Source organism: Hibiscus syriacus, unplaced genomic scaffold (assembly GCF_006381635.1).
Source record: "Hibiscus syriacus cultivar Baekdansim isolate YM2019G1 unplaced genomic scaffold, ASM638163v2 tig00111792_pilon, whole genome shotgun sequence".
Taxonomy (NCBI): Eukaryota; Viridiplantae; Streptophyta; class Magnoliopsida; order Malvales; family Malvaceae; genus Hibiscus; species Hibiscus syriacus.
In genome coordinates, this window is record NW_024063179.1 from 375,149 (window position 1) to 402,164 (window position 27,016).

A 27,016-nucleotide genomic window follows, 5' to 3' on the forward strand; every position below is an offset into this window, starting at 1 on the left:
CGTCAAAAAAATCAAAATAAATGTTTAAAAAAAAGGAGGAAAGCGCTCTCTCTCTCTCTCTCTCTCTGTTGTAAGCTAAGAAAATTCATTTCCATTCGTTTTCTCTAACCTTCTTTACAGAGATTCAGAGAAAGATGGATTCCTTTGATGCGTACGGGATGGAAGGAGAAGAGATTCATGCGGCAGCAGATTCTGCACCAAATAACCGTCCTTTCGAAGTTGACGACGAGAGCTACTCCAATTACGGATCTTACTCGAACTTTACCGACAATCAGCAGTTTCCGGCGGAAGGAGGTGACGTGGCGGTGAATCATTTGGCTTCTTCTCCTGAGATCTTTGACTTCGGGTCTTCCGATCCGTCCCCTGCTTACTCGCAATCTCCTTTCGGAACTACGATTCATGTGGAAAACGGAAACGGAGACGGAATGAATGGGTTTGGTGGTGCAAACGATGACGTTTTCGCTTCTGATGGACCGGTGCTTCCTCCTCCTACTGAGATGGCACCTGAGGAAGGATTCCTTCTACGCGAGTGGCGGCGGTTAGTAGTTGTAATTTATTTAGTTGTTATTGAATCGCTTGATTTGTTGACCTCTTTGGATGGATTTGATCTGTTCTTTTGGTTTAGTAATCATACTTAGCTTAGATCTGCAATCCTTTAAGTCGGCTACGAATTGATGTTGCATGGATTGAGCTAAGATTAACTTAAAATCAAATTCGTTAATGACCATTTCGTGTTTTTAAATCGGTTCTTTTAGCTTAGCAATCCTTCTCAGCTTAAATCTGCAATGATTTTCTAACGGCTGCGAATTGCTGTTGCATTGATTGGATTAAGTTCAACTTTAATTCAAATTCGTTAATGATCATTTCATGTTTCTTGATCTGCCGTGGTCTTAACTATGGCGGTAATCAGCTTGTTTTTGCAGTTTTTTTTCATTATGAAGTTCAGATTTGTTGTGCTCTTTTGTATTAATTGAAGTTCTTGTTCGATTTATATTTGCCTTGGTTGATAGTTTGCTTCTTTATACTCAACTGTAAGAGTTAATTAGTTGTGAGACACAAATTAGGGAACATTTGAATGTCATTGCTACTTATATTCTCTCATTAGCCGATGGATGTAGCAGATTCAGATCCACAATGATTTTCCAATCACCCATAGCCTGCACACTCATATAATATAAAGATCATTTGCATTATTGTACTGTCACGATAACCTCAATGATATGAGAATAAGGTTCGCAGCTCTAAGGTGGTGGTGTTTCTATAGTTCCCACCTGATCTCTTGTAGGTTGAAAAAACATGTTTCCTTCCAGTTTTTTTTTTTTAATTATTTTTTGTCCTGATTTGATGTTTCCTTCCAGCTTATGATAGATAGAAGAGGATAGTTTTATCATTGATAATAGTGAGGATGATAAACATTCAGTAACTTGTTTATTGTAGATTCTAAGAATATTCTCGTGTCTATGAAAGCATATGATGTTTCAAATGCTTTGAACCTCTTATGACTTTGGTTCCTGTGACATTCCGCATATTGAACTCGACATTTGCAGTTACTGTTTCAAGATCTGATTGTGAAATTTTCTAAATGTTTTATATTGTGTTCATTTATGGCGGAGTCCTTTCTTAGTTTGGGCGCAATGGGCATGATAGTTTAATGACATTTCTGAACTTTTCACTTTATTTCGATTTTGGTAGAGTTTGTCTTCAGAAGATCTATGAACTAACATGTCCTTTTACCCTATATCAGAGATAATCTTGATTCCTTCTTTGGCTGTTTTTACTATATTTGTTGGTTTAGCTGAAATAAGTTTCTAATTACTATAGTATTACTTCTACGAATACTATTTTTTCTGAGTTACCTTGTGTTTCTTAAACTAGTCTGATCTCGTCTGGCCTGAACAGTGTCTGTAATCCAGTCTGGTCTGGCCTAACCCAATTTATCATTCATTTAATACCTCTAAACAGTTTCTAATCACTATAGTATTACTTCTACGAGTACTATAAAGGTTTTAATGTTATTAAATAGTGAAACGGACTCTTAGGTCCGGTCCTTGTGGCAAGTAAAAACTAAAATTTCCGAATCCAGCCTAACCCATTAATACCTCTAAAAAGTTGTATATGGGAAACCTTCTTGTTCTTTTCTCCTTCTACATATAAATTCCATTAACTTTTACTAGCCAAAAGTTCTAATAGTTGATTGTCGTTTCGTCATTGCAGTCAAAATGCCCTTGTGCTTGAAGAGAAGGAAAAGAAGGAAAAGGAGTTGCGGAACGAGATTATTGAAGAAGCTGAGGAGTATAAGCGAGCATTCTATGAGAAGCGGGAGAAAACTATCGAGACCAACAAGACTAACAACAGAGAAAGGGAGAAGGTAATATTTTGAACAAAATGTCTTTTCGTTCCCGTTAGATATGCCAGCTTATCTGATCACTTGATTTTTTCTTCTGCAGCTGTACTTGGCTAACCAAGAGAAGTTCCATAAGACTTCGGACAAACAGTACTGGACCGCAATAGCAGAACTCATTCCACGTGAGGTCCCTAATATCGAGAAAAGAGGAAAGAAGGATGCATACAAGAAGCCGTCAGTTACTGTCATTCAGGGACCAAAGCCCGGAAAACCAACCGATCTTTCCAGACTGCGGCGCATTCTTGTGAAGCTGAAGCATTCACCCCCACCTCATATGATTCCACCCACACCAGCAAAGGATGCTAAGGATGAAAAAGATGGGAAAAAGGAAAACAATGCTGCATCTGCAGAAAAAGGAGCACCCGTTTCATCCGCAAAAGAAGACACCACTGCTACTGCCACTGCCACTGCCGCAAATACTTCCTCTCCTGAACAAGATGCTACTGCCGCTCTTGTTGCGGCTGCGGACCAAACTGTCACGGAATCGGAAGCAACACCAAAAGCCTAATTGCTTGCAGCACTTTTACCATGGTTGTTTTCTTAGCCCCATTCTTTTTTGTTTTCCTCAAGGCTTCGGTTTCTTGTTGCATTTCATATTACTATATTTCCCTTGGATGGATTCCGTACCATTAATTAAAGTCAACCCTTTTCTTCAGTAGTTCTTTTTGGACATTACATGATATTGGATTTCCTGACTGAATTGTTTCTGTGTGGACTTATATTGCTTGTGCAAAGTTCCAAAATTGTTTATAATGCGTCTTATTATTTTCATTCATACAAAAATTGCTTGCTACTTCTCGATATGGAGACACCTAACGGTCGGAATATTTGATAAAACAATAAATTTAAGTACAATCCATACAGTGTAACAACAATCGTTAAGGTTGCCTTAAGTACAATCCTCAAGAAGGCGAATCTATTACACCTTATTGCATATCCATTTGCAAACAAAGTTATAGTTGCCGTATGTTAAAGAAAGCAATAAACCTAAAATCATTTTATCAACAAATTTTATTGAGACAGATTCTGGTGGGGTTATAAGACATAATTTGTTCCTATGTTTAAGCTTAAAACTGCAACAACTTCTAAGCCATGGAGGGATATACTCAAAAGCTCTCTCCCCTAAAACATACCCGTTGGTGGAAAAGAGGAACCGAGGAGAACCCCGGATAAGAAAAAAAAGAATCGACGTTTCTGCAGGCATCCTCTACACAACTCGAACCCAAGATGCCACCGCACATTGGACATCCATAGGCCACCGGCTGTTTGTTTTGACCAGGCTGGTTGGTTGAGTCAGGGGAAGTGAAAACTGAGGTTTTTGTGGATTTGCATTTCTTTGTGGAAAGCGAGGTTGTAGAGCTCGCTGAAAGAAAAAAAGCAGAAAAATAAATAAAGTAGAAGTCGACATAGTCTATGAAGAAAATGGCAACCCCCAATGAGCCTAACAGCAGGTGTTCCTGGAAAATTCAAGTATTAATGCTTATTGTCGTAAAGAAGAGGCAAGCAGTGGCGGATCCAGAAATTTTTTTGAGAGTGGGCACACGTGTATTAATAACATAAATTTTTCATATGGGGTAGACACAAATAAAATTTTAGGCTGGACACAATAAAATGAACTAGTGGAAAAGGGGCCACTTATGGGGTTGGGAGTTGAAGTGGAGACTCCATCAGTTGAGTCACCAATCTTAGTAATAGAACCCTGTACCCAAGCTTGCATCTGTGTGCTGCCAGTCGAACTTGTGGTGCCACTTTGACCAGCCGTATAAACATGGGGTGGCTTAGGCATATAAATACATCATATTTCAATGTACAATCAAGAAGGGTAACAGAGACATGAAGTTCTTCAGCATAACCAAATAGAGCAGAAAAGAAAAAAGAAGAGCAATTTCTATGGCTAATAAATTTTGAATATCAAACGAAATCGCTACTGACCTTGACTAGTTGCTGGAGTTGCTGAACTTTGGGTAGGACTCGTTACCAAATTGTTGGATCACGTCAAATGGTCGTGGTTTCTCGACAGGTATAAGGATCCAAAGACCCTGTCCTGTGTCCAAAGATTTTTCTTTCGAAGTTCTTTGAGGGTCTTATTGAAGAAATTTTGGAGGGATATAAGTTAACAAGAAGCAATATCAAACGAAAGGGCATCAGGATTGTTTATGTTAAGTACGGTTTTGCCAAAAATAATAGTTGAGTGGCCAATATAGAAATACTAGAATAGGTAGGATACTAAATAGGTAGATTATTCATTAGAGTAAAAGGACTAAGTATCAGGATTTGACTGTCACCTTAGCTTTTTTTTTAAAAAAAAGATTTGACTGTCATATTGAGACAAAACGACGGCGGTTAGAAAAACCCCGGGAACTTTGCTAACAGAAACTAGAGATACCGCGAGATTTCGTTACATTTTTCGTTCTTGTTCCCCTTTCATAGTCTCCCAAGCCTAAAAGACTCAGAAAATCCCGTTAAAGCCATGAGCTCGACGCCGCAAGGAACTCACTCACTGGCGTTTAGGGGTAATGCGGCTTTGCGACCCGTCGTTCCACGTCGAACCACCGTTCCGTCTCGACCCTGCCGATTTCTTCGTCGGCGAGGACATGTTCGACGATCCTCTCGTCACCTCTGAGCTCTCCCCTTTGTTATCTACCCACCTCAGTAAGTCCACCGACTCCTCCGATATGTCCTTCGCCGACAGATACTTCCTCCACCACCCTTCCGATGCTATGGACTTCTCCGGCCTCCTCCTCCTCCTCCTCCTCCTCCCCCAATCATTCGGGTCTCACTATGCATTCTTCTTTCTTTTCTTATTTTTCGGTTAATTGCACTATAAATCCTCATATTATGATCAAATTTTGATTGGCCTAAATTTTAAAACCTTTTAATTAATACCTCACACTAAAATACTGTTCCAGTCAAGTTTTTTTTTCTTTCAACACAACATATTCAAGCTGACATTTGGCTCTAAGGCTGACGGCTGAAAATCTTGATTGGAACAATAGTATTTAATTGGAATTTCTGCAGCTATATTAGCATTAATAACAGCTCAAATTTTGAAGTTAGAGACATTCTGATGCTATATTAGCATCATTTTGTTTCTTTTTTGTCATGAATTTACTGCAATTTTTAGTTATAACAACTGTTTACAGATTGCATTGATAATGTGTTTAAAACGGAAGAAACTTTTAATATCAATTGGCATTTTCTTTGTAGTTTTTTTCTGCCTCTGTAACTGTATTTGACTAAGCTTTTGTGTTGCTAGCTTTGTAAATTGTAAAGTGCCAGATCATGTGCTTCTTTTCAAGCTTGCACTGCGTTGTACAATGATGGTAGTGAGCGGAAATACCTTCCACAGTTTTTCAAGTTTGTTGTTGCGAATCCATTATCAGTTAGGACAAAGATACTATGCCTTTAGAATGAAATGAAATAAATAAAATGCATATGCTGCCCCGGGCTAGCTCCAAAGGCATCCATTGCTTCTACTTTCTTCTTTGAAACCATTTCTTGGTTTCTTAAAATTTTCCTTTCAAAAGAGTAATGTTTCTTGCCTCTGCTGTGCAGGTCCGCACTGTCAAGGTAGGTTGAGATTAATTTGGGTTCTCTAATGTAAGTGAATAAAGCCTAGATATTCATGCTGCTTCAATTATGTTCTTTTTTGTGTAAACTAAACTATAGAAATAAAATGTAATTGGCTTGGTGTTTATTGCTTTGTGATTTTATTGATAAAGTTGATATCAATCAAACTCCTAAAGGTAAAGGTTTGAGAGCCTCGCTATTTTATCCCTCCTTAACTGAGCATTGCAAGAGGAAATGGCAAGGGATACAAAATTTTTCTTTATTTTTGTTGTTTCTCATTGTATTATTAAAATCAAAGTCGGTTTTCAAATGTGCATACTTACGTTGCAACTTGCAACTCAGTTTCCGCAACGTGTAAAAGCTAATATCTCATGATTGGAGTGTCTCGTTTGATTTATAGGTGTTTGTCTATGTCAAGTGCAGCAAATACTAGCACTATTGTCTTTACATTTGTTTCCATCTTCATCATTAGTTGTAAAACTTGTGAGCCAACTTGGGCTTTCATCCTTCTGTAATATGAGTGTTTCCATCTCAGGAAACTACCTATTTAGAAGCTTGCATAGAGAATCATACAAAATCAAACCTTTTTGTGGACCAAGTTGAGTTTGAACCAGCTCCTCATTGGAGTGCTACAATACTAAAAGCTGATGGACTCCTCCATCCTGCAGATAACTCTTCAGCTGGGTCAGTAGTGGATATATCGCTTGGAAGTTCTAATTTCTTTTCTCTTTGGTTCTTTTAACTAAAACTATTGTAATCATTTCTTCTTTGTTAATAATTCACTTACTGGCAGAGAGATAGTTAAGCCACCTATTCTTGTCAGATCTGGTGGGGGTATTCACAATTACCTTTATCAAATTAATTTTCGTCATCTGGTACTGAACAAGTGAAGGCAAAGAGGAGTAATATCCTTGGTAAACTTCAGATAACATGGCGCACAAATTTGGGTGAACCTGGCCGCTTGCAAGCACTACAAATTCTTGGCACTGTAAGTTGAGCACTCTTATTATTTTAGAAGACTTTCATATCCCCTATTCTGAAATCTTTACCGCAATAAAGAAAAGATTTATTTATTATGGCTTAACATGGAAAAAGGAAAAATACTATTGAATTCTCTATGTTATGTTTACTGAGAGTTTGGGATATGCATAAATTTCAATACCAAAAAAAAAAAAAAAGAGAGATTTATCAAAATCATTCTGATATGCTTTTCTCCTTTTCAGCTCATGAGCTGCCAAGAGATTGAGTTGCAACTTCTGGAGATTCCATCTTTAATCAATTTGGATAGGTCCTCTGTATGTTTACAATTTGGAAAAGCCATTTTTTTCTAGAAATTCTTTTCACAATAATGGCAGAACTTAAGGTCTGTCCAGGCCTTAGAGTATCTTCCTTTGCTTCTTAGTCTTTAGCTTTATCCTTAAAGAATTTTTAATTGACCTTTAATTGGCTTAATCTATGTTTTGCAGGTACATTTGAAGCTTACAAACCATAAAGAGAGAGAGATGGGCCCATTTGAGGTTTGGTTATCACAAAATAGTGCACATGAAGAGAAGTTTGTTATGATTAACGGGCTTCAGACGATGGTAATTGATTTAATTGACTGCCAACACTGATTTAGCTTATTTTGCCTAAACTATTGTGATATTGTCTATCATACATTTTGTGAAGGCGTATATACCTAAGGCTTTCCTTTATTTGTAGAGGTAAAGGGGATAAATGACTTTTTGTCTTTAAAATATTCTCTTAGAACTTCTTGATCAAGAGGGATTTGTGGTAGGTGGTGGCTAAAGTGATATGTCACACCGCATAACATGCGTACATGAATGATATGGTAGGAATTCTTCTGAAATTGCCTTCTTATAGCTTCATGAAGAAATGTGGTTGGTGGCATCTAAAGTAATCTGTCAGTCTGCATAACATGTATGTATGAACAGTCGAAATTTCTGTCCATGTAATTTGATAGTGACGACTGAGGACACTTACATTTTTCCCCGATTACTACTCAAAATAACCAGATAGTGAGTCTTTTCTTAAATATTATAGCTGTAAGTTATTTTTCCATCATTTTCTGTTGTTGCCATGAGGTGTAGTTGCATCATGTGTTGTGCACGACTCAAATTGTCTTCAAGTAAGACTATCAGCATCAGATTAACATTAATAAACATTTATAACAATGTTTTATATGTTCTTTTCTCAGTATAACATACTAAAGTTATGATCTGCTGCAATACTTGAATACAAATTTGACACTTTTGTACAGGCAGTACCACAGGTGGAGGCATTTGGTTCCACTGATTTCTATTTGGTATGAAGAAAATTTACGCGCAAATCATTTACCACCAGTGTTGCTTCTACTTGGTCTGCAACTTTCTTGTACATAAGCTGCTTTTCTACTTTGCATGTGCAGAACCTAATCGCAACCAAACTCGGAGTCCAGAGAATTAGTGGCATTGTGGTATTTGACACAATAGAGAAAAAGACTTTCGACCCTTTGGCAGATGTGGAGGTTGGTATTTCACACTTGCAGGCTGATATGTTTTCTTGTAATCTCAAATTAGTAAAACCAGTTCAGTTCTAATGTACCTTTCGATTGTGATTGTAGATCTTCGTGGAGTCGGATTGATTTGTCATCGAGTTCTCGTTTGTCAGAGCTCGATGAAAGGTTGAAACATCTCTCAACTTAATAGAATGAGTTAGATTGAGAGCAACAATTCAGCAAAAAAGCAAGATAGTTCATTGCTACTCTTGCTTGCAGATGGTCAGTTGCGAGGGCGTATTTTTGCCCATCTTTTCAATTGCTTGCGGATGATCCAGAGCCGTGCCATTTATTAGATGAGGTTAGATTATGGTTTATTTCTTCCCTAGGATGCTCAAATTTTAAATTGTAGTTTATGTACATTAATTTAGATTAATTTTGACCTATTTTCTTAAATAAAAAACCCCCTATTTATTTAATTTTTTTCTATTATTTCCCTAAATAAGCCTCGGTTTTCATATGTAAACATAATATATATATATATAATTTTTTAAATCTTATTTATCAAACATGCCTTTTCATGCTTTTAGGCCATTTTTTTACAGTTCGACTTAAGTAGAAAATCCATAAACATGAAGGAAATAATGCCAAGAAAAAACAAGAAATCATTCAGAAATCAAGGAATAAAATGCGGGTCTTGTTATGATCTCAATCGTCTCAATTAAGTATTCAAGTATGGGAGCCTCGCAGTGCCCAGTTGGCTTCACTACCGACTCGCGGCATGGTTCCAATTCTTGACTGAACGTCGGCCTTGAAATCGGCACCACACATAACACCTTCGCTGTCGATTCTCGGCATTGCCTTCACTTTGCTCCTCGGGTGCTCGAAACTCATCAACCCTTGCTCACTATGGAACATACACCCTGCATTCACCCATAAAGAAAGTTAATACATTTGATTCTTTTGAAATGAAAGGATTAAATCTTAAACTTTACCGATGTGGAACTACTGATGCCAAATTTCTACCAAAAGGCAAAAGTAATTGAAAAATAAGAAGAGCATACCAGCTGGAAATGGTGCAAATGATTTTGCACAGCTTTCTTTTATAAGCTTCAGATTATCCGAGACAACAACCGATCCATCAGCTGCAACACCCCAATGGAGTTTAACCCTTTCATCTGAACCCTAATCACCACCAAAAAAAAACAGTTGCTCGATTAGAAGATCATAAATACATGGTGTTTCCATTAACAGAAGTTTGGAAATGATGTTACCAGTGCAGCAAAAACACTTCCTGCCTTGCTATCATACACCACAAATCCGTAGCTGCCTTCAAGATCCTTTAGCACCTGATCGGCCGGGTAAGGACCTCGGTCACGGAGGGTCCGATACGCCTCGATGATAAACATTGCTTCGTTGCTGCCTTTCGACAGAGCATACTGCCTTAAAAGGCTGTTTAGATTATTCAAACCCCCCAAGAAAATGCAGTACATTTCATCCACACCACAAAACAACCTGCATTTTCCACCATCAATACCCAGAAGCTTTAAAAATCACGAACCATTAAAGAGAGAAAAAAGGGGGTTCTTTGTGGTGTAATGGTGAGCAGCTTACCTTTGATAGTTACAGTAACAATTCTCGGGCGGGGCATAAGCAATGCAGGCTGAGGATCCGAACCCGATTGAGAAAGCATTGGTGGGATTTGAAGCGAGAAAATCCTTGATGATCTCTTCTGGGAACTTGGGTTTGTTGGATGAACTGAGTGAGGCTGGGCTGTGCAGCTCCTTTGGCGGATTCATCAAATCCTTGTTGAATATTGTTAGCATCTTCCTTGCTCTCTTACAAATTAACCCTCTCTCTCTCTCTCTCTCTCTGAAAATGAGATTGGTAATGGAAACCGATTCGAATCAAAGCTAGAACGCAGATAGTGTGAAATGAAGATGAGAGGAGCAGATGATCTATGGGTATATATATAATGAAGGGGGTGATGCATAAACGCGTGGCAGCGTTATCCAAAACTGGATCATTGATTGCTAGATTACACGTCACTATCCTGATTAAGATGAAATGTTACACAACTCCCAACGACTATTCTGTGTTCTTTTTTCATAAAATACTAATCATCAAATTATTTTCAAAATGGGTTTATTGTATTAACAATCCTAAAATTATAAGTTCATATCAAATTGGTCTATAAGTTTTAAAATTTTATAATTGAGTTAACAATTATTAGTATCAACATAAATATGTGTATACTTATTGTATGAATAACTTGTACCTAATGTGTTAATAAGTAGTCTTTGTAAATGATATAGACGAAATTACAAATTTGTTTATGAATTTGTTTTACATTATATTTAAATGGTTTAATTAAAAATTAATGTTTAAATTATATTTTTTATTTATCGGTTGTAATTTTTGTCAAAATAAATCTTTAACGTTTTTAAAATTATTATTTAGTTTTCCAATTATTAGCAATTGTTAAAAAATTGTTATCTAACCAATAGATGTAGCATAACATTTTAAGAAAAAACCCTAAGGTCATTAATTTTTTAAATTTTAAATTCATAAACTATTCAAAATCTTTTAAGTCTCTAAATTTCATATGTCATCGTTGAATTATTCACTGTTAGTTATTTCTTATTATCACACTCATATTAATCGGTTGTCTCTTTCTTCATTTTGTACTCTCATACATTATATATAAACCTTATCGTATAAAATTATTTTTCACTCAATCATCGTTTATTTGTTGTCATATATGATCTTTGATCTATAATGGGGAATATGGAATTTTAGGCTTTGAGAAAATTTAAAAAATCTATGAGATTTGTGACATTATTATCAGATCTAGTGATAATCTTATTATAAGTTTTTTAGTCTCAAATGATTGTAATATATTATATGCTCAAAAAAATTCTCAATCATTTAATGATAAACGTTCAAACAATAATGTATACATCTTTTTTGAATTTGAGACCTCTAAAAATAACAATTATATCTTTAATCACTGAGATTGTTTGGTTTGTACACTCTCATGTATCTTTAGAATGAAACTAATTGATCTTCATCATATAAATACAAAAAGATCTTTTAGAAAAATACTATTTTAATTAAATTATTAACAATGTTAACTTTTAAATAAATTAAAATAGTTAAATAATATAAATTAAAGATCTTTAGTTTGCTAAATTTGTATTTACTCTTTGGGAGAGTATGTACTCAAGGTTTTGAGGTATAAACCTTGAAGTGTTTGTAATGTTACACCTTGTCCTTAAAGGTAAGCAAATCTAGTGGATTTAGAAAATCCTTAGTGTGGATAGTTAAGGTAATGGATGTAGACTTGTTTTAGAAGTCATACCACTCTAAATTATTGTGCAAAGTCGTTAATTTTCGATTGCTTCCATTACAAATCATTTAAAGGCCAATTCACCCCCTCTTGGCGATTTTCGCTTGATCGATTTGATCCTAACAAATAGTATCATAGTAGGTCTCTATTGACAGTCTAACAACCTTGAGAATATCCTAGGAGAGCTCTATCAACTTATACTATCAAAAGATAATGATGGCTTCAACCTTCGGCTCCTACTACATTGAAGACTCTCAACCGATCAACAAGCCACCATATTTCAATAGAGAAAATTATGCCTTTTGGAAGAATATGATGATGCTCTTCATTCAAGCAAATGATCTAGGAGCTCAATATTGGATGGTAACTTTACTCCAACTAATGAAACGGAAGATTGGAGTTAAGAAGAAAAGAAGAAGTTCTAACAAAATGCCAAGACCATGCACATTCTATTTTGTGCATTATGCCCAAATAATATGGAAGTGTTTCCTCTTATTCTAATGCCAAGGAGGTTTAGGATAAGCTCCAAGTCACTCATGAAGGAACCAATGAAGTAAGAGAAACAAAAATCGGTCTTCTCAATCATAGTTGTGAAAATCTCATGATGAAACATGATGAATACATGAAAGCTATGACGGATAGATTTTTCGTGATTGTTAGGTTTCAAGGGATACAGAGAAATCATCCTTAATGAAAAGCTTGTGAGGAAGGTGGTTTACTCTCATCCAAAGTCTTGGAAATCAAAGAAGACGACGATAATTGAAGCAAAGAACCTAAAGTCCCTCAATCTTGATGAGCTTATTGGTTCCTTGCTCACACATGAGTTGATGGTGAAAGAGGAGGAGTAAGAACAAGAAAAAGAAAAAGGATGTTGGCATTGTTCTTAAGTTCGCAAATGAAGTTAAGGAAGATTTTAGTGAATATATGGATGAAGAAGATGAAAAGATGGCCAAGCTCCTCAAAAGATTCATAATATTCATGTCTTCCAAATGAAAAAAATGAAACATGAATCGAGTAAGAAGAAAGGTCCCCCAGTGTGCTATAAATGCCAAAGAACAGGACATGTGAAAAATGAATGTTATATTCTAAAGAAGAAGGGATCAAGCAAGAAGAAGGCTTTTGTTGCTACATGGAGTGATAAGGACATCACTGATGATGAAGAATATGAAGTATCCAACTTTTTCCTTATGGCCATCCAAGAAGATTCAAATGTATCTTCTAACTCAAATAAATTAAATTTATATTCTTTTTATGAGTTACAAAATGCTTACAATGAATTGATTTTAGAATTTGAGACCATGAATTCCATATACAAGAAAATAATTTAAAATTTTAAAAATGAAAATGACTTTTGAAAATTAAATTGGATTTTGAAAGCAAAAATGATTTTGAAAAAAGGATTTGGAGCTTTCAAAATTGAAAAATGAAAATTTTGAAAAACAAATTGATATGAAAATTAAGCTTGATAGCTTAAGAAGAAAGAAAAAAATTATTTCTCACAATTCATCAAATTCAATAATAACAAAATGTTCACATTGCCATTATCAAGGTCATTGTAACACCCTAAACCCTATTAGACCTAAAGTGTCACATTGGGCTAACAAGGCAACCCCTGATTTTCAAGCCTGTACATTTTCTTTTCAAACATGCTGAATAATATCATAAATAAATCATAAATACTGTTATAAACTCATTTTACGAAACTGGAGCTCTGTGACACATAATTTAAAATCAAAATAATACAAACCTTGAGTTTAGTAAACTGAATACATAAGTAAGGTTCTATGAATGCATATGCCCACTAAGCTACGATATCGTACTCTAAAGGTGATGCTGGAAATCCTACTGTGACAATGCTCCATGAACTGCTCATGCTACAAATATGCCAACGGAAAACATCCGAAGGCTGAGCTTACAAAGCCCAATAGTAGAATCACTAATCTAGAGCAATATAAAAATTCATAAACACAAGCATGCCAAAGATGTGGTACTAAGCTATAAGTATTTACATGATCTAGATCAAGTTATACCTACTTAAGGCTTAGTTGTTCTATCTCTGAAGTAGGGGTCTCTAACCCTAACGTCTGAATCTACTACATATTATCTAAATGTGTTACTACCTCTACTGTGCATTATCTGAATGTCATACGAACTATGTTGTGCATTATCTGAATGCAATACTAACTCTGTTGTGACTAATACACTAGCTGTGGCAGGCATCATGGTGCGCCTGAGGAGTTATATCTTGGAGCTCATACACCCCTCTATCATGCCGGAATACCCTCGGGTACATGAGGTGAGATTCAGAACTGCATCGGAAATATACACTTGGCCCCTCAGACATATGGGGTGAGATCTAGAGCTGCATCAGAAATGTACACCCCACCAACTTACTCCACCGAGTCTTGGGGCATCTGCGCCCAGCTGGCAAGAGAAGTACCTCAGCACTGACTGGTATATACCTAGACATACTGACAAACAATACAATCACCCTACTGCTAAAGTAACATGGGTGTCCTGGCTGTTTCTCGAGTGTCACACAAAGGCTAGCTCTATGACATCCTAGTTGTAGCCATTTTTAGCTGCTATTACTACTGTTTTTAACTGTTACTACTACTATTTCTGTTTCTAGTTGTGTTGAGTTATTACTGATCTTTTTTACTATTTTTCCTAGTTGTTATCTCGCTCATTCTCTCATCTAGAACTTTATAAAAGGGTTAATTAATCTGTTACTTCTGATAAACTGTATTGATATGGTTATTTGATACTCAAGGGTATTTTAGTTATTCTATGACTATGAGGGAAATCTCTACGCGATTTGAGACTTCATGGAGATTGTTGTTTTTATTGTTTACTAGTTATTGTTTTGGTTGACCCGATATTTGACTCGAGCTCATTCCTGGGTAGCGATACTCTATTTACTATTACCGTGTTTCCCCTAAATTCACCTTTGAATTAAAGAAATATTTGTACGTCTAACACTCTCGATCGTTCATGCAGTATAACACACTATTGTTTCATAATCTGATTCCTTAATCATACATCTCGATGGTACACCCTGTACACTGATCTTCCATCCATAATTATCTGTTATGTATTCACTGAAGATACTTAGACGCGTTATGCCATCTATGGTTGCTTTGGTTGTAACCCACTCCTACGAGTGTCTCTGAGCCCCTTTGGTTATTTTCGTACCTCACAGACTAAGCCTTATCCTTACAGACCATCCTAAACTTTTATAGACCTTAATCGGGTCAAAACTAATCATCTGAGGTGGGTAGTATTGATACTCTAGCTATAGTATCGATACCTTAGGATCAAGTATTGATACCCCTATGATTATCGGTACCAAAAATACATTTTAATGCTGAAATTGGGGCCCGATCTCAAGACCAACACTTCTAGTCTTGAGACTGAAGGATCAGTATCAATACTCCTTTGGTATATCAATACTCTCTGCCCAGAAAACGTAATTTTTCCTGATTCATGCAATATCGATACTGTTTATCCCAATATAGATACTCGAATTGATATTTTAGGCTCACAAAAACACCCAAAATCATCCTAAATGACTTGGGTTAGTTCCTAAAATGACTCTAAAGTTTTATTAAGTTATTTAGGGTCCTTAGGTGTCATAAAAACACTTTCTTTACATCTAGAACATCATCTATGGCATGAATCAAGTTTAAACCCTAAAATGTTCAACTACAAAAATCTTGGCAACATCATGAAATTTATGAAAGCTTAATACCTAAAGGATTAGAAATACATTACCTTGCTAATTGAATCTCGAAATTGAGCTCCTTTAACTAGAAATAATCCCCCACTATGGCTTGGATGATAAAACCCCTAACTTTCTCTTGCAATCAAAGAACCCATGCCTTGAATGGTTAAATCCATGTTGCTTAAAGGATTAAGAACGAAAATTAAACTTGAAACAAGTAAGAAATGGTTCCATAGACTCACCTTGGCTTAAGGAGCTTGAGGAAAGAAAAAAGAGAAAATGGAAAATAAGAGGAAGAAAATGAAATGAGAGAATATAAAAGCTCTCATCCACAAAAATGAGGTAATTACACTATTGGTCCCTCCTTATCTTCCAACTATGAAAAAGTCCATTTTTATGGCTAATTATGCCCAAGACCATCCCAATTAAGCCCAACGACTTGAATTATAATTTTTGTGGGGTTCACTTACCTTTCGAGTAGACCCGAAACTACTAGCCTAGAATTTGGGGTGTTACAGTTATAATTCCAATACTTGTCCTATAAAGAAAAGAAAATCTTATAAAATAAGGCAAGTATGGGTTCCTAAGGGAACTAGATGCATTGAAACTAACAATCAAGGACCCAAAGCAATTTAGGTACCAAAAATCAAGTAAGTGTCTCTTATAGGTGTGTTAGAGCAATGGTTAGCAATGTCAAGCTATTTGAAGGCTCTGAAATACACTAAGGAAAGACACTTGAAGAAAGAGAGACAATCTTAATTCAAGTGGTAAAATGTTTTAATTTCATGCAATTTTTGTTCTTGATTATGTGTCCCCAAGTAGTGCTTAACTATAATTAGTGAGGGGAGTTAATATTGCATGAATTGTATTTTTGTGGCATTGTATGCTTAATTTAATATTCTTTGGCCTTAATTAATCCTTGTGGTATGTTTTGAACCTTGTTTTCTTTAACTAATTTTTTTATAAAGTCCATAATATACACTCTAGTAAAGTAGCTAAGGGAACACTATATTTTAGTATCAAATTATAACTTTTAGTACTTAAATAAGTTTCTAGTGCATTCTATAGTCTTAAAAATCATTAGGTGCTTATTCTGGAAGCATTTGAGGGCTAAAAATGTCAAATTTGACATTTCCAAGCATTCAGTCTCCAGACCAACTCATTGGTATCGAGACCAAAATTTCACTAGCTAAAATGGTATCGATATCGCCTATTCAGTATCGATACTGGGTAGGGAGTCTCGAGACCGTATGTCTCAGTTTCAAAACCGAGGGGCCATAATTGGTCATAATTAGGTTGTTTATTGGATATATATTTGCATGTTTTTCTTGCAGGAGGTCAACCCATTCACCATTCTTAGCCTAGAATCATTGTTTTATGATTGTCCTATAAGTGTTTGACACAATTCCTAAACGAAAATTCTTCTTGTCATATCTATTTTTCTTTATCAAAAATGCCTCCGAGAACTTCTAACAAGCGTCCTAGGTCTAGTAGGACTATCCTCGAAGGTCAATCTTCTAATTTCACAATCTTTGAAAATGCTTGCTTTAGGAACTCCGATGCTCTCGGTATGTTCAATCGATTTTAAAAAACTAAACAAATCTGTTTTGAGCATACCACATACCCTAATTTTCTTATGTCATGGGAGTATCAATTTCCTATATTTGAAACATTTGTCTGGTAGGGATAGTTAGACTTGTTTAGTATTCCTCCCAAGGTTCATCCGAGCCTTATTCGTGCTTTATTTTCTAATGTTATTCTTGTCCATGCCCAAGGTATTGAGGATATAATCATTGGAATTTATTTGTATCTTATGGGTCACACTTTCACTCTTACTCCATCCTCCATTGCTTTGTATTTGAATATTATTGATAATAATGATGATCCATTCAAAGAAAATTCTTATTCATATGGCGAGATTTCCAAATGACAGCCCTACCCATCTTGAGATTCCTGACCGTTTTTTATTGCTCTTCATTACTTGGTTCTTTCGTCCTTCCGATGGTAAGGCTACCCATATGCGCACTTGCGACTATTGGTGGTTTTATCATATTAAGAACAACATCCACCCAAACTTTGCCAAGATCATATTCTTAGACCTAGTTGATGTTGTCCATAAAGGGGTCAATTACACTAAAACGCTTCCCTATGCTTGTATTTGTATAAACTTATAGTGTCTACTGCCCTTGACCCTCATATTCCCCTCGTTAGTGTCATCGACATCAAATTGACCCACAAAGCCAATTGGGATTTTGATGACATTTTCGGTTAGTGGCATCCTTTTAGAAGACAAAACTTGGACGACATCAAGGAGGAAGAGGATGAAATATAAGAGCAACTGGTGCCCCCACCTCAAGAGGAGGTATCAATGAAGACCATGTATGATTACATGGTTCAGAACTTTGGTAATATAAATAATCATATGTCTATCATTAATCATTGCTTGGACTCTTTTGAGTTTACCATGGATTGTCGCTTGAACGCACTTGAGAATGGCGTTCACTTGATAAGTCATCACTTGATGCCTCCCTCTTCTTCCCCATCTCATCCGGAAGATTAGGCATTTATTTGTCATTTTAGGACTTTTATATTTTCATTTGGACTTTATGCACTTTGTGACTTATTTTGGAACTTTAAGTTATTTTATGTTTGATACTTTGTTACTTTGGTACTTTATGGATTTATGTTTGAACTATTGGTGTTGATATTATTTTTTTGAACTTGATTATTTTATGTTAAGCATAATTTAACTTTTGAATATTTTATGTTGAATATTTGAGTTTCCTATTACACTAGCATATTTTCTCTTTTGAAGCTTAAAATGAGTTTTCTATAACAAAAAAGGGGAGAAATATGTATAAGTGTAAATTTGCTAGCCGAAAATCATTTTAGCCAAAAATTGTTTTTCTAAGGCGGAGATTTTATTTTTCACAAATTATGACAAATCAATTTTAAAGAAAAATTTCTCAAAAGGTTTTGTTAGGTTAAAAAATGGAGATTGTTGAACTAAGTTTTTATTTTGATATAACATGATTATTTTAATGTTTTAAGTTGTTAAAATTTACATTTCACAATTTTTATAAATAATTTTTCATAAACAATTTTAAAGTATTTTTAAATGTGAAAATAATCCCAAGTGTTTTTCAGTTAATCCACATTTTATAAACATTGTTTTAAAGCTCAAAACACTTAATTTGTTTTGCCAAAATCACTGTTAGTCTCGAGACCATTAAGGCAGTCTTGATACCAACATTCCATAATGTATTTTGATATTGATACCAAGGCCTCAGTCTCGAGACCGGTGGGTTGGTATCGATACTGATTCAAACAATATCGATACTAGAGGTTCAACGGATATAAATTTGACCGTTGGAAATTTCGATCTCAAGACCAACATGTTGGTATCGATACCATATGTGCATGTGAGAATTAAATGCTCAAAATTAATGAATCCAATGGCTCTATTCATTCCCTAACGGCTCCAAACATGTAGATTGATGTTAGAAGACATAAAAGGAACCAAGATTCAAATGGAGAATATAAAGAAAGTCAATTGCAAGATCAATTTAATATCAAAAGAGTTTTTAGTGCTACATTGTTATATTCTTTGTAAATTCAACATCAAGTGTAATTTGGGAGTGTGCTTAGTTAGTAGCAAACTCATTTGCCTTTGTGAGGTTTTCTTTAGTTTGCTAAATTTGTATTTACTCTTTGGGAAAGTGTATACTCAAGGCTTTGTGGTATAAACCTTTAAGTGTTAGTAAGGTAACACCTTGTCCTTAAAGGTTTGCAAATCTATTGGATTTGGGAAATCCTTAGTGTGGATAGCTAAGGTAGTGGATGTAGACTTGTTTTAGAAGTCGAATTACTCTAAATCGTTGTGCAAAGTTGTTAATTTTTTATTTCTTCCACGACAAATCATTCAAAGGCCAATTCACCCCTCTTGTTGATTTTCAGTTGATTGATTCGAGCTTAACAAATTTAACTCGTTTAGTACCTAAACTATCAGTTTTAGTAACTAAACTTTTAATTTTTTTAAAATTTGATATTAAATTTTGAACGGGGTACTAAAAAGAAACAAAAACTAAAGTTTTAACGACAATGTACTAAAATAAAAAAAATTAAATTTTAGATACAATTTTAAAAAATTGAAAGTTTAGATTCTAAAATGGACCAACACTAATAGTTTAGGTACTAAACGACTTTTTTTTCGTGGAAAAGAGCATTTCCAAGGGGAATAATCTTTTCTGAAATTGTATTTTCACGTTTGGTTCACGGAAAAGATTATTACCTAGGAATAATATTTTCCCAATAGTAGTATTTTTTGTTAAAATGGTGAGAATGTCATTACCTCCAAATTCTTATGTATTAGACAATTCTCACCACTTTGGACAAGAATACCCCTATATTAATGAATTCTTTTTATAATGATCATTTTCAATTCTTATTTTTTTTATTTTACTCAAAAATATAAATATAATAATAATATACGAAGAGTTAATTTAGTAAAATATTAATAAATTTGAGTATTTAAAATTATTTTATATTTTTAATATTTAATATATTAATTCTTTATAATTTTATGAGGTAAAAAATAGTATGATTGTAAAAATGTAATTATTTAAAACAATCTAACTTTAAGTTATTTAAAATAGATCGTATACATTAAAAAAGAATATCTTTGTCCACTCGAGATCATAATATATAAATAAGTATGATGATTATGAGAATTATTTAATAATATAAGTGTAATATACTAATTATATATTAAATATATTTTTCTCTAAAATTAAATAGTATAACAATTAAAATATTTCTATGAATTTTCATTTAAATATTTTCTAATTTAATATTAAATTTTATTTTTAAAAAAAATATATTATAAGGATAATTTGATAAAATATACATTTAAGTAATTTTATATTTTTTCAACGAAACACTGTAATTTTACATTCTTAGTAAATGCCATGTTTCTTGGAGAATTTTAGAGCTCCGACTAAGGCAGAGAATTAAAAAACAATAAGGAAATTAAGCCGAAAAAAATACAAGAAATAATTGAGAATTCAAAAGTAATATGTGATTGTTATAATTATCCCAATTCCGTGGATTATTCAAGCTGTGGAGCCGCGCAGTGCCCAGTTGGCTTCGATACCCACTATTTTCTTCTCTACCAGAAGCATCCCTTCATAGAGATACTGAAGGAGCATTTGTTTGGATAAGTTGGGTTGCGAACAACTGGCACAAAGCTTTTTAAATTGCTCTCGGTAGTCGTAGAGTGACTCTCCATCATTATGTCGAATTCCCAAGATATGTTTTCTCAGTTCACTTGCTTTCGCCACCAGAAAAACCTATCAAGAAAAACATGAGTTAAGTTAGCCCATGTAGTAATGGAATTTGGTGGTAAATAAAATAAGCATTCATTAGACTAAGGAAAAATTCTAAGTTTGATTTGGTCTTTGAATACTTCCTGGGGTTTTATATTGGAGTAAACCATGTGAAATTTCGCGAGATGTTTGTGCAGACTCTCACTAGGGAGATCGTGATAGGTAGGAAGGATATGGATAACCCTTGTCTTGAGTTGAAATGGAGTCTCATCGTGAACGAAAACAATGCAAAGTGGTTACTGAACGGCGAGAGCTGTGGATAACTCTCTGATTGTCTGATTTGCAATTAGTTATGTTTTTCTTGGCGTGGAATTGATAACTGGAGTGGCATTGAGTTTTGTCTCTTCGTGGGAATGGGCGTTAACTAATGTCTCGAAAGTGGATTCAATATCTGAGTGCCTCTCGCTATGTTCTTGCTATTGTTTCTTTCATTGAAGCGTCTGGTCGTGGGTCTTACAAGATTTTGCTTTGATCTTCAAGTCACTTGACCTCTCGGGTTTCACCTGGTCATAAAATCAAATACAAAAAATAAATCAGTAAATTGCCGAAGTCCCTGGCAACGACGCCAATTTGTAAGAATTGTTTTACTCATCAAATAAATTCCTTTTCTCAAAATAAAAATAGATACGAATAAGAGTAATATAAAAAAGAAAAACATCAATCCATAGGGACGTAGAAATTCCTAATGTAAAGTTGCATTTATTTTGATCCGGGTAACTATAACAAAAAAGTAAATAAGGGGGTTTGGTGGAATACGAATCGAAGAAAATTAAATAAATGAAAACAATAAAAGTAAAAGATTCAAAAACAATTATAGAGAAAATAGCCCTGAGCTTAGCTTTGGTTAAATTCCATTTGATCATCGAAATAGATTTTACTTAGTGATTTATGCCGGTTACAGTCTACAAGGCCAATCCTTGTAACTTGATTTTCTCATTGGTAGTCGATCTTCCCAAGTCACTCTTCGAAATTTGGTCCTTGAATGGACTAACTACAACTATCTTCGTTAAAACAAATCATATTATGTTTTGGAAAAGCCCGACTCGGATTATGTTGTCTCGTTGAGAATCAAATTCGATCTCAGTTTCCCTTAGTGGACCACCACTAAGTGTGTTCCCAGGAAGTCGAACTAACTACCAGCTGATTCTTCCTCTACAATTTAAATCAGAACAACATCCAGTCTAACATCGACTTTTTGAACTGCAAGTGTTAAGATTTTTAAAAGTAAGGCCAATTACCAAACTAATTTTCCAGAAATCTGAGAATGTAACCCGAAGGTATTATGTTATTTCTTCAATTCTCACGTTTGGAATTGAGTCATTGCTAGCTCTTGGCTAAACAAGAAAATTAACTAAGCATGATAGAAATCATACTTAGCATATTTTGTGAAAACAATAAAAGCGTAAAGTAAAATAAAGTGAAAATGAAAAAATAAAGAAAACTTTTTATAAAAATAAAAGCAAAGTAAAAAAGTAAAATACAAGATGTGTTCAAGCTATACCTAATGAGATAGCTTTCTAAGTCCCTAAAGATTGCATGGAAATTCAAATGAAAATAATCCTAAAAATTGAAAGATAATTCCAAGTGTTTTGAATTCAAAATTAAAACTAGAATTCCTAAAAGATCTCCTCGAATTGTGCTGACTAGGTTGCTTCCAGAATTTTTCCAATACTGATTGGACCTTATAGAAACTTTCATGTTAGACTGCATCCTGCCCATGTCCTCGACATTAATCAGATAATAAAAAAATATGAACAACACCCTTTTACTGTTGATTCTGGCAAGTAGACCATTGCACGAAAATAAGCAAAACAGAACCCAAATCAGCAGTAATAAATTCAAAACATAGGAAAATTAACAAGTAGTGTCAATCTAGAACGCTCATCACCACCTTACCCAATCAACCCATATAAATCAGTGGGTATCGATACCAATAGGTGGGTATTGATACTAAGGGTTTAGTATCGATACAGAAGGGTCAGTATCGATATCATAGGACAATTTTGGGAAGACACTCCAATGATTAAGGGATTAGACTTGAGGGGCCCAAATACATCAGAATGACTGTAGATAAAACTACAACTATGAACAATAAATAATAACAAAATAGTAAAAACAGTAACAGTTAGGATTACATAAACCTAGCCTTGTTTGACACTTGAGAAACAGTCAGGACACCCGAGTCTCTTTAGTAGAACACTACAGTCAGTGGTATTCAGTTAGTGCCAAAGCACTTCAGTAGCTGACTGGGCACAGATGCCCCAAGACTAGATGGAGTAAGTTGACGGGTGTACGTTTCCAATGCATTTATGGATCTCACCCTATATACTCAAGGGTATCTCAGAAAGTCTAGAGGGATGTGAGAGCTCCAAGATGAAGAACACTCAGCCGCACCCTGATGCGTACTCAACAGTCTATACCAATATTTTGCATGTTTTCATACCTATGCCACTAGCTAGCTCACTTAGTGAATGCATGTAGTACAATAAAATTATTTGTAAGGTACCGAGCTCGTAAGCTCAGCATATGGAATGTGTTTCCGTGCGCATGTCCTTAGGTGATCAGTTCGGGAGCGTCGTCACTAGATATTCCAGCTCAGCAAAGATTTTCTGAGTATGTTTTGATTTGTATTAGAGGGCATGTACTAGTGTAGACCCTTATGTATTCAGATGTAACTCTATTTTGATTTGAACTCATTGTATTTGTTTGGATGATTTGGGAGCTCTCCACATTTTGTAAACTTGATTTATGATGTTTTATTTTACTTTGTTTCAGATGGATATATGAGATGGTTTTAAATCAGTTTTAAAGAAATTTTTGGGTTAGACATTTCGATGGTCCCGTGTGACATCGAAATTCATTGATCTTCGGGTTGGACTGGATTAAGGTATTACATTTGCAACATTTTTGCTATCAGATCTAGTGATAATCTTATTATATGTTTTTTAGTCTTAAATGATTATAAGATATTATATGTTCAAAAAAACTTTTAATCATTTAATGACAAACGTTCAAACACCAATATAAACATCTTGTTCGAATTCGAGACCCCTGAAAATAACAATTATTTCTTTAACCACTGAGATTATTTAGTTTGTGCTCTCCTATTTTATCTTTAGAATGAAACTAATTTATCTTCATCATATAAATACAAATCTTTTAGAAAAATATTATTTCAATTAAATTATTATCAATGTTAACTTTTAATTAAATTAAAGCCGTTATAAATAAAAGAAAATTATTTTATAAACTGATACATCAATTACAAGATAGACTTTGAACTCTTTCACATTTTTCGGTAGACGTCGTATATTAGAAAATTTCCCTCATTTTTCATTTTAAGATAATCTATGCATTTAGTACCTAAACTATTAATTTGATCCATTTTAGTATGTATGCTTTCAATTTTTTCAAAATCATACATAACATTTAGTTTTCATTTTATTTTAATACCCACCGTTAAAATTTTAACGCGTTTAATGACTAAACTATTAGTTTTAGTCAATTTTAGTAACTAAACTTTATTTTTTTTCAAAACTTGACGTTAAATTCTAAACGGGATATTAAAAAGAAACAAAACTAAAATTTTAACGGCAATGTAAGAAAATAATAAAAAAACTAAATTTTAGATATAGTTTAAAAGAAATTAAAGTTTAGGTACTAAAACGAGCCAAGACTAATAGTTTAAGAACTAAACGCATAATTTTCCCTTCATTTTATTTATTAAACATTCCTCTTCATGTTTCCAGGAGAATTTTACAGCTCCGACGCAGAGAATTCAAAAACAAGGAAATTAAGCCGAAAAATATACAAGAAATGATTGAGAATTCAAAAGTAATAACAGGGGTGTGATTGTAATAATTATCCCAATTCCGTGGATTATTCAAGCTGTGTAGCCTCGCAGTGCCCAGTTGGCTTCGCTACCCACTCTCGGCATGGAACCGATTCTCGACTGGACATCGGCCTTGAAATCGGCACCGCACATCACTCCTTCGCTGTCGATCCTCGGCATTGCCTTCATTTTGCTCCTCGGATGCTCGAAACTCATCAACCCTTGCTCGCTGTGGAACATACACCCTGCAATGCAATCACCCAGAAACAAAGTTAATAATACAGTTGGTTTTTTTTTTAAATGCAAGGATTAAATGTATGTCAAAATTTGACCAAAAGTAAATTGAATAAGAAGAAGAGCGTACCAGCTGGAAATGGTGCAAATGATTTAGCACAGCTTTGTTTGATAAGCTTCAGACTATCCGAGACAACCACCGATCCATCAGCTGCAACACCCCAATGGAGTTTAACCCTTTCATCTGAACCCTAATCACCACAAAAAATAAATAACAGTTACTCGATAAGAATATCACAAATACATAGTGTTTCCATTAACAGAACTTTGGAAATGATGTTTACCAGTGCAGCAAAAACACTTCCGGCCTTGCTATCATACACCACAAATCCATAGCTGCCTTCAAGATCCTTTAGCACCTGATCGGCCGGGTACGGACCTCGGTCCCGAAGGGTCCGATAAGCCTCGATGATAAAAATTGCTTCGTTGCTGCCTTTCGACAGACCATACTGCCTTAAAAGGCTGTTTAGATTATTCAAACCCCCCAAGAAAATGCAGTATATTTCATCCACTCCACAAAACAACCTACATTTTTCACCATCAATACCCAGAAACTTTAAAATCACGAAACATTAAAGAGAAAAAAAGGGTTTCTTTGTGGTGTAATGGTGAGCAGCTTACCTTTGATAATTAGAGTAACGGTTCTCGAGCGGGGCATAAGCAATGCAAGCTGAGGATCCGAACCCGATTGAGAAAGCATTGCTGTGATTTGAAGCGAGAAAATCCTTGATGATTTCTTCTGGGGACTTGGGTTTGTTGGATGAACTCAGTGAAGCAGGGCTGTGCAGCTCCTTTGGTGGATTCATCAACTCTTTGTTGAAAATTGTTAACATCTTCCTTGCTCTCTTTCAGATTAACCCTCCTCTCTTATTGACAGAAAAATGATAAAACGGAATTTGATTCGAAACAGAGATAAACGCAAATGATGTGAGACGAATGATGAAGATTGTGAGAAAATCCGGTATATATAACGGAGGGGGTGATGCACAAGAACATGGCAACATTATCCAAATCTCCAAAATTGATGCTTAGGTTACACGTCAATATCCCATTTGGATAGATTTGATGTTTCACACTTCACGACAACTTTCCACGTTCTTTTCGCTCTCTCTCTTTGAATTAATATATGATATCTAATTTGTTTATCGATTAATTTAGATAGAATACTGCAGATACGAAAGTTATTCTCTCAATTCAGTTTGTTTCATTCATACACGTCAGAGTTCGAATTCCTGATATTACTTAAAGAATTTAGTGCATCATCTCACTAAATCAACTGATTGTTGGGACTTTACATGTTCTTGATTAAATTATTTAAATCAAATCTATATATATTTTAATGGTAGATATGTATTAGACTTCCTCAAACTATGACTCAAGTTTCAAATTGATCCTCAATTTTTTAAACATTGTAAATATCGTATCAATTAAACCTTTTTAGTAAACACCTGGATCAATGTATAAACATATGTATATCTACTGCAATACATAAGTCTACCTAATATGCAAAGAAAACTTCCCTTAAATTTTAGGGTAAGTACACAAATTATCCATTGGTTATAGGTTGATACTTTGTTGAGTCTCCGCTATTAAAACTTACAAAATGCTCTTCTAATTATATAGTATTGTTTTATTGAGTCTTCCGACTAGTAAAAGTTACAAAATGGTCACCTAACTATTTATATGCTCTAAAGTCAACCTTGTCCATTAAAATTTTGAGTGGAGTCTGAACTGGACGTTAACCCTTTGACCGATATATGATAAAATTTGATCACAAAATCTCAAAAGATTATCATATCCTAATCAGAATGTTAACGTCTAGCTCAGACAACTGTCAATTTTTAACGATAAGGGACGAGTTTGGAATATATAAATAGTCGGGTGACCATTTTATAACTTTTAATAGTCGAAAGGCTCAACCAAATAACACCCTATAATCGAGGGACTATTCGTAGTGGCGGAACTTAGTGATAGAATTTTTGG

The 27,016-nt window shown here is 34.7% G+C and overlaps 2 protein-coding genes and 1 pseudogene across 4 annotated transcripts; 2 read left to right on the forward strand and 1 right to left on the reverse strand.

The window, feature by feature from the left end:
• The first annotated feature begins 54 nt into the window (after positions 1-54).
• Positions 55-3,059, forward strand: LOC120170729 (clathrin light chain 1-like). The gene is made up of 3 exons (XM_039178614.1): positions 55-538; positions 2,215-2,368; positions 2,448-3,059. Exons 1-3 carry the CDS (start codon positions 135-137, stop codon positions 2,910-2,912), a joined length of 1,023 nt encoding a protein of 340 aa, XP_039034545.1. The 5' UTR covers positions 55-134; the 3' UTR covers positions 2,913-3,059.
• A 2,793-nt stretch (positions 3,060-5,852) lies between these two features.
• On the forward strand, positions 5,853-8,682 carry LOC120170743 (annotated as a pseudogene).
• A 326-nt stretch (positions 8,683-9,008) lies between these two features.
• Positions 9,009-25,946, reverse strand: LOC120170787 (stem-specific protein TSJT1-like). 3 transcript variants are annotated; one of them, XM_039178652.1, is made up of 6 exons: positions 25,655-25,946; positions 25,318-25,558; positions 25,104-25,224; positions 24,849-24,984; positions 18,400-18,402; positions 9,009-9,234 (listed from the first exon to the last, which is right to left on the reverse strand). In XM_039178652.1, the coding sequence occupies exons 1-6, from the start codon at positions 25,864-25,866 to the stop codon at positions 9,180-9,182; spliced, it is 768 nt and encodes a 255-aa protein (XP_039034583.1). In that variant the 5' UTR covers positions 25,867-25,946; the 3' UTR covers positions 9,009-9,179. The 3 variants fall into 3 exon arrangements, with proteins under 3 accessions (XP_039034583.1, XP_039034582.1, XP_039034584.1); XM_039178651.1 differs by lacking the exon at positions 18,400-18,402 and having other exon boundaries at positions 9,009-9,193; positions 24,805-24,984; positions 25,655-25,940; XM_039178653.1 differs by lacking the exons at positions 18,400-18,402; positions 24,849-24,984; positions 25,104-25,224; positions 25,318-25,558; positions 25,655-25,946 and adding exons at positions 9,515-9,635; positions 9,725-9,965; positions 10,065-10,368 and having other exon boundaries at positions 9,009-9,373.
• Positions 25,947-27,016: the final 1,070 nt, after the last annotated feature.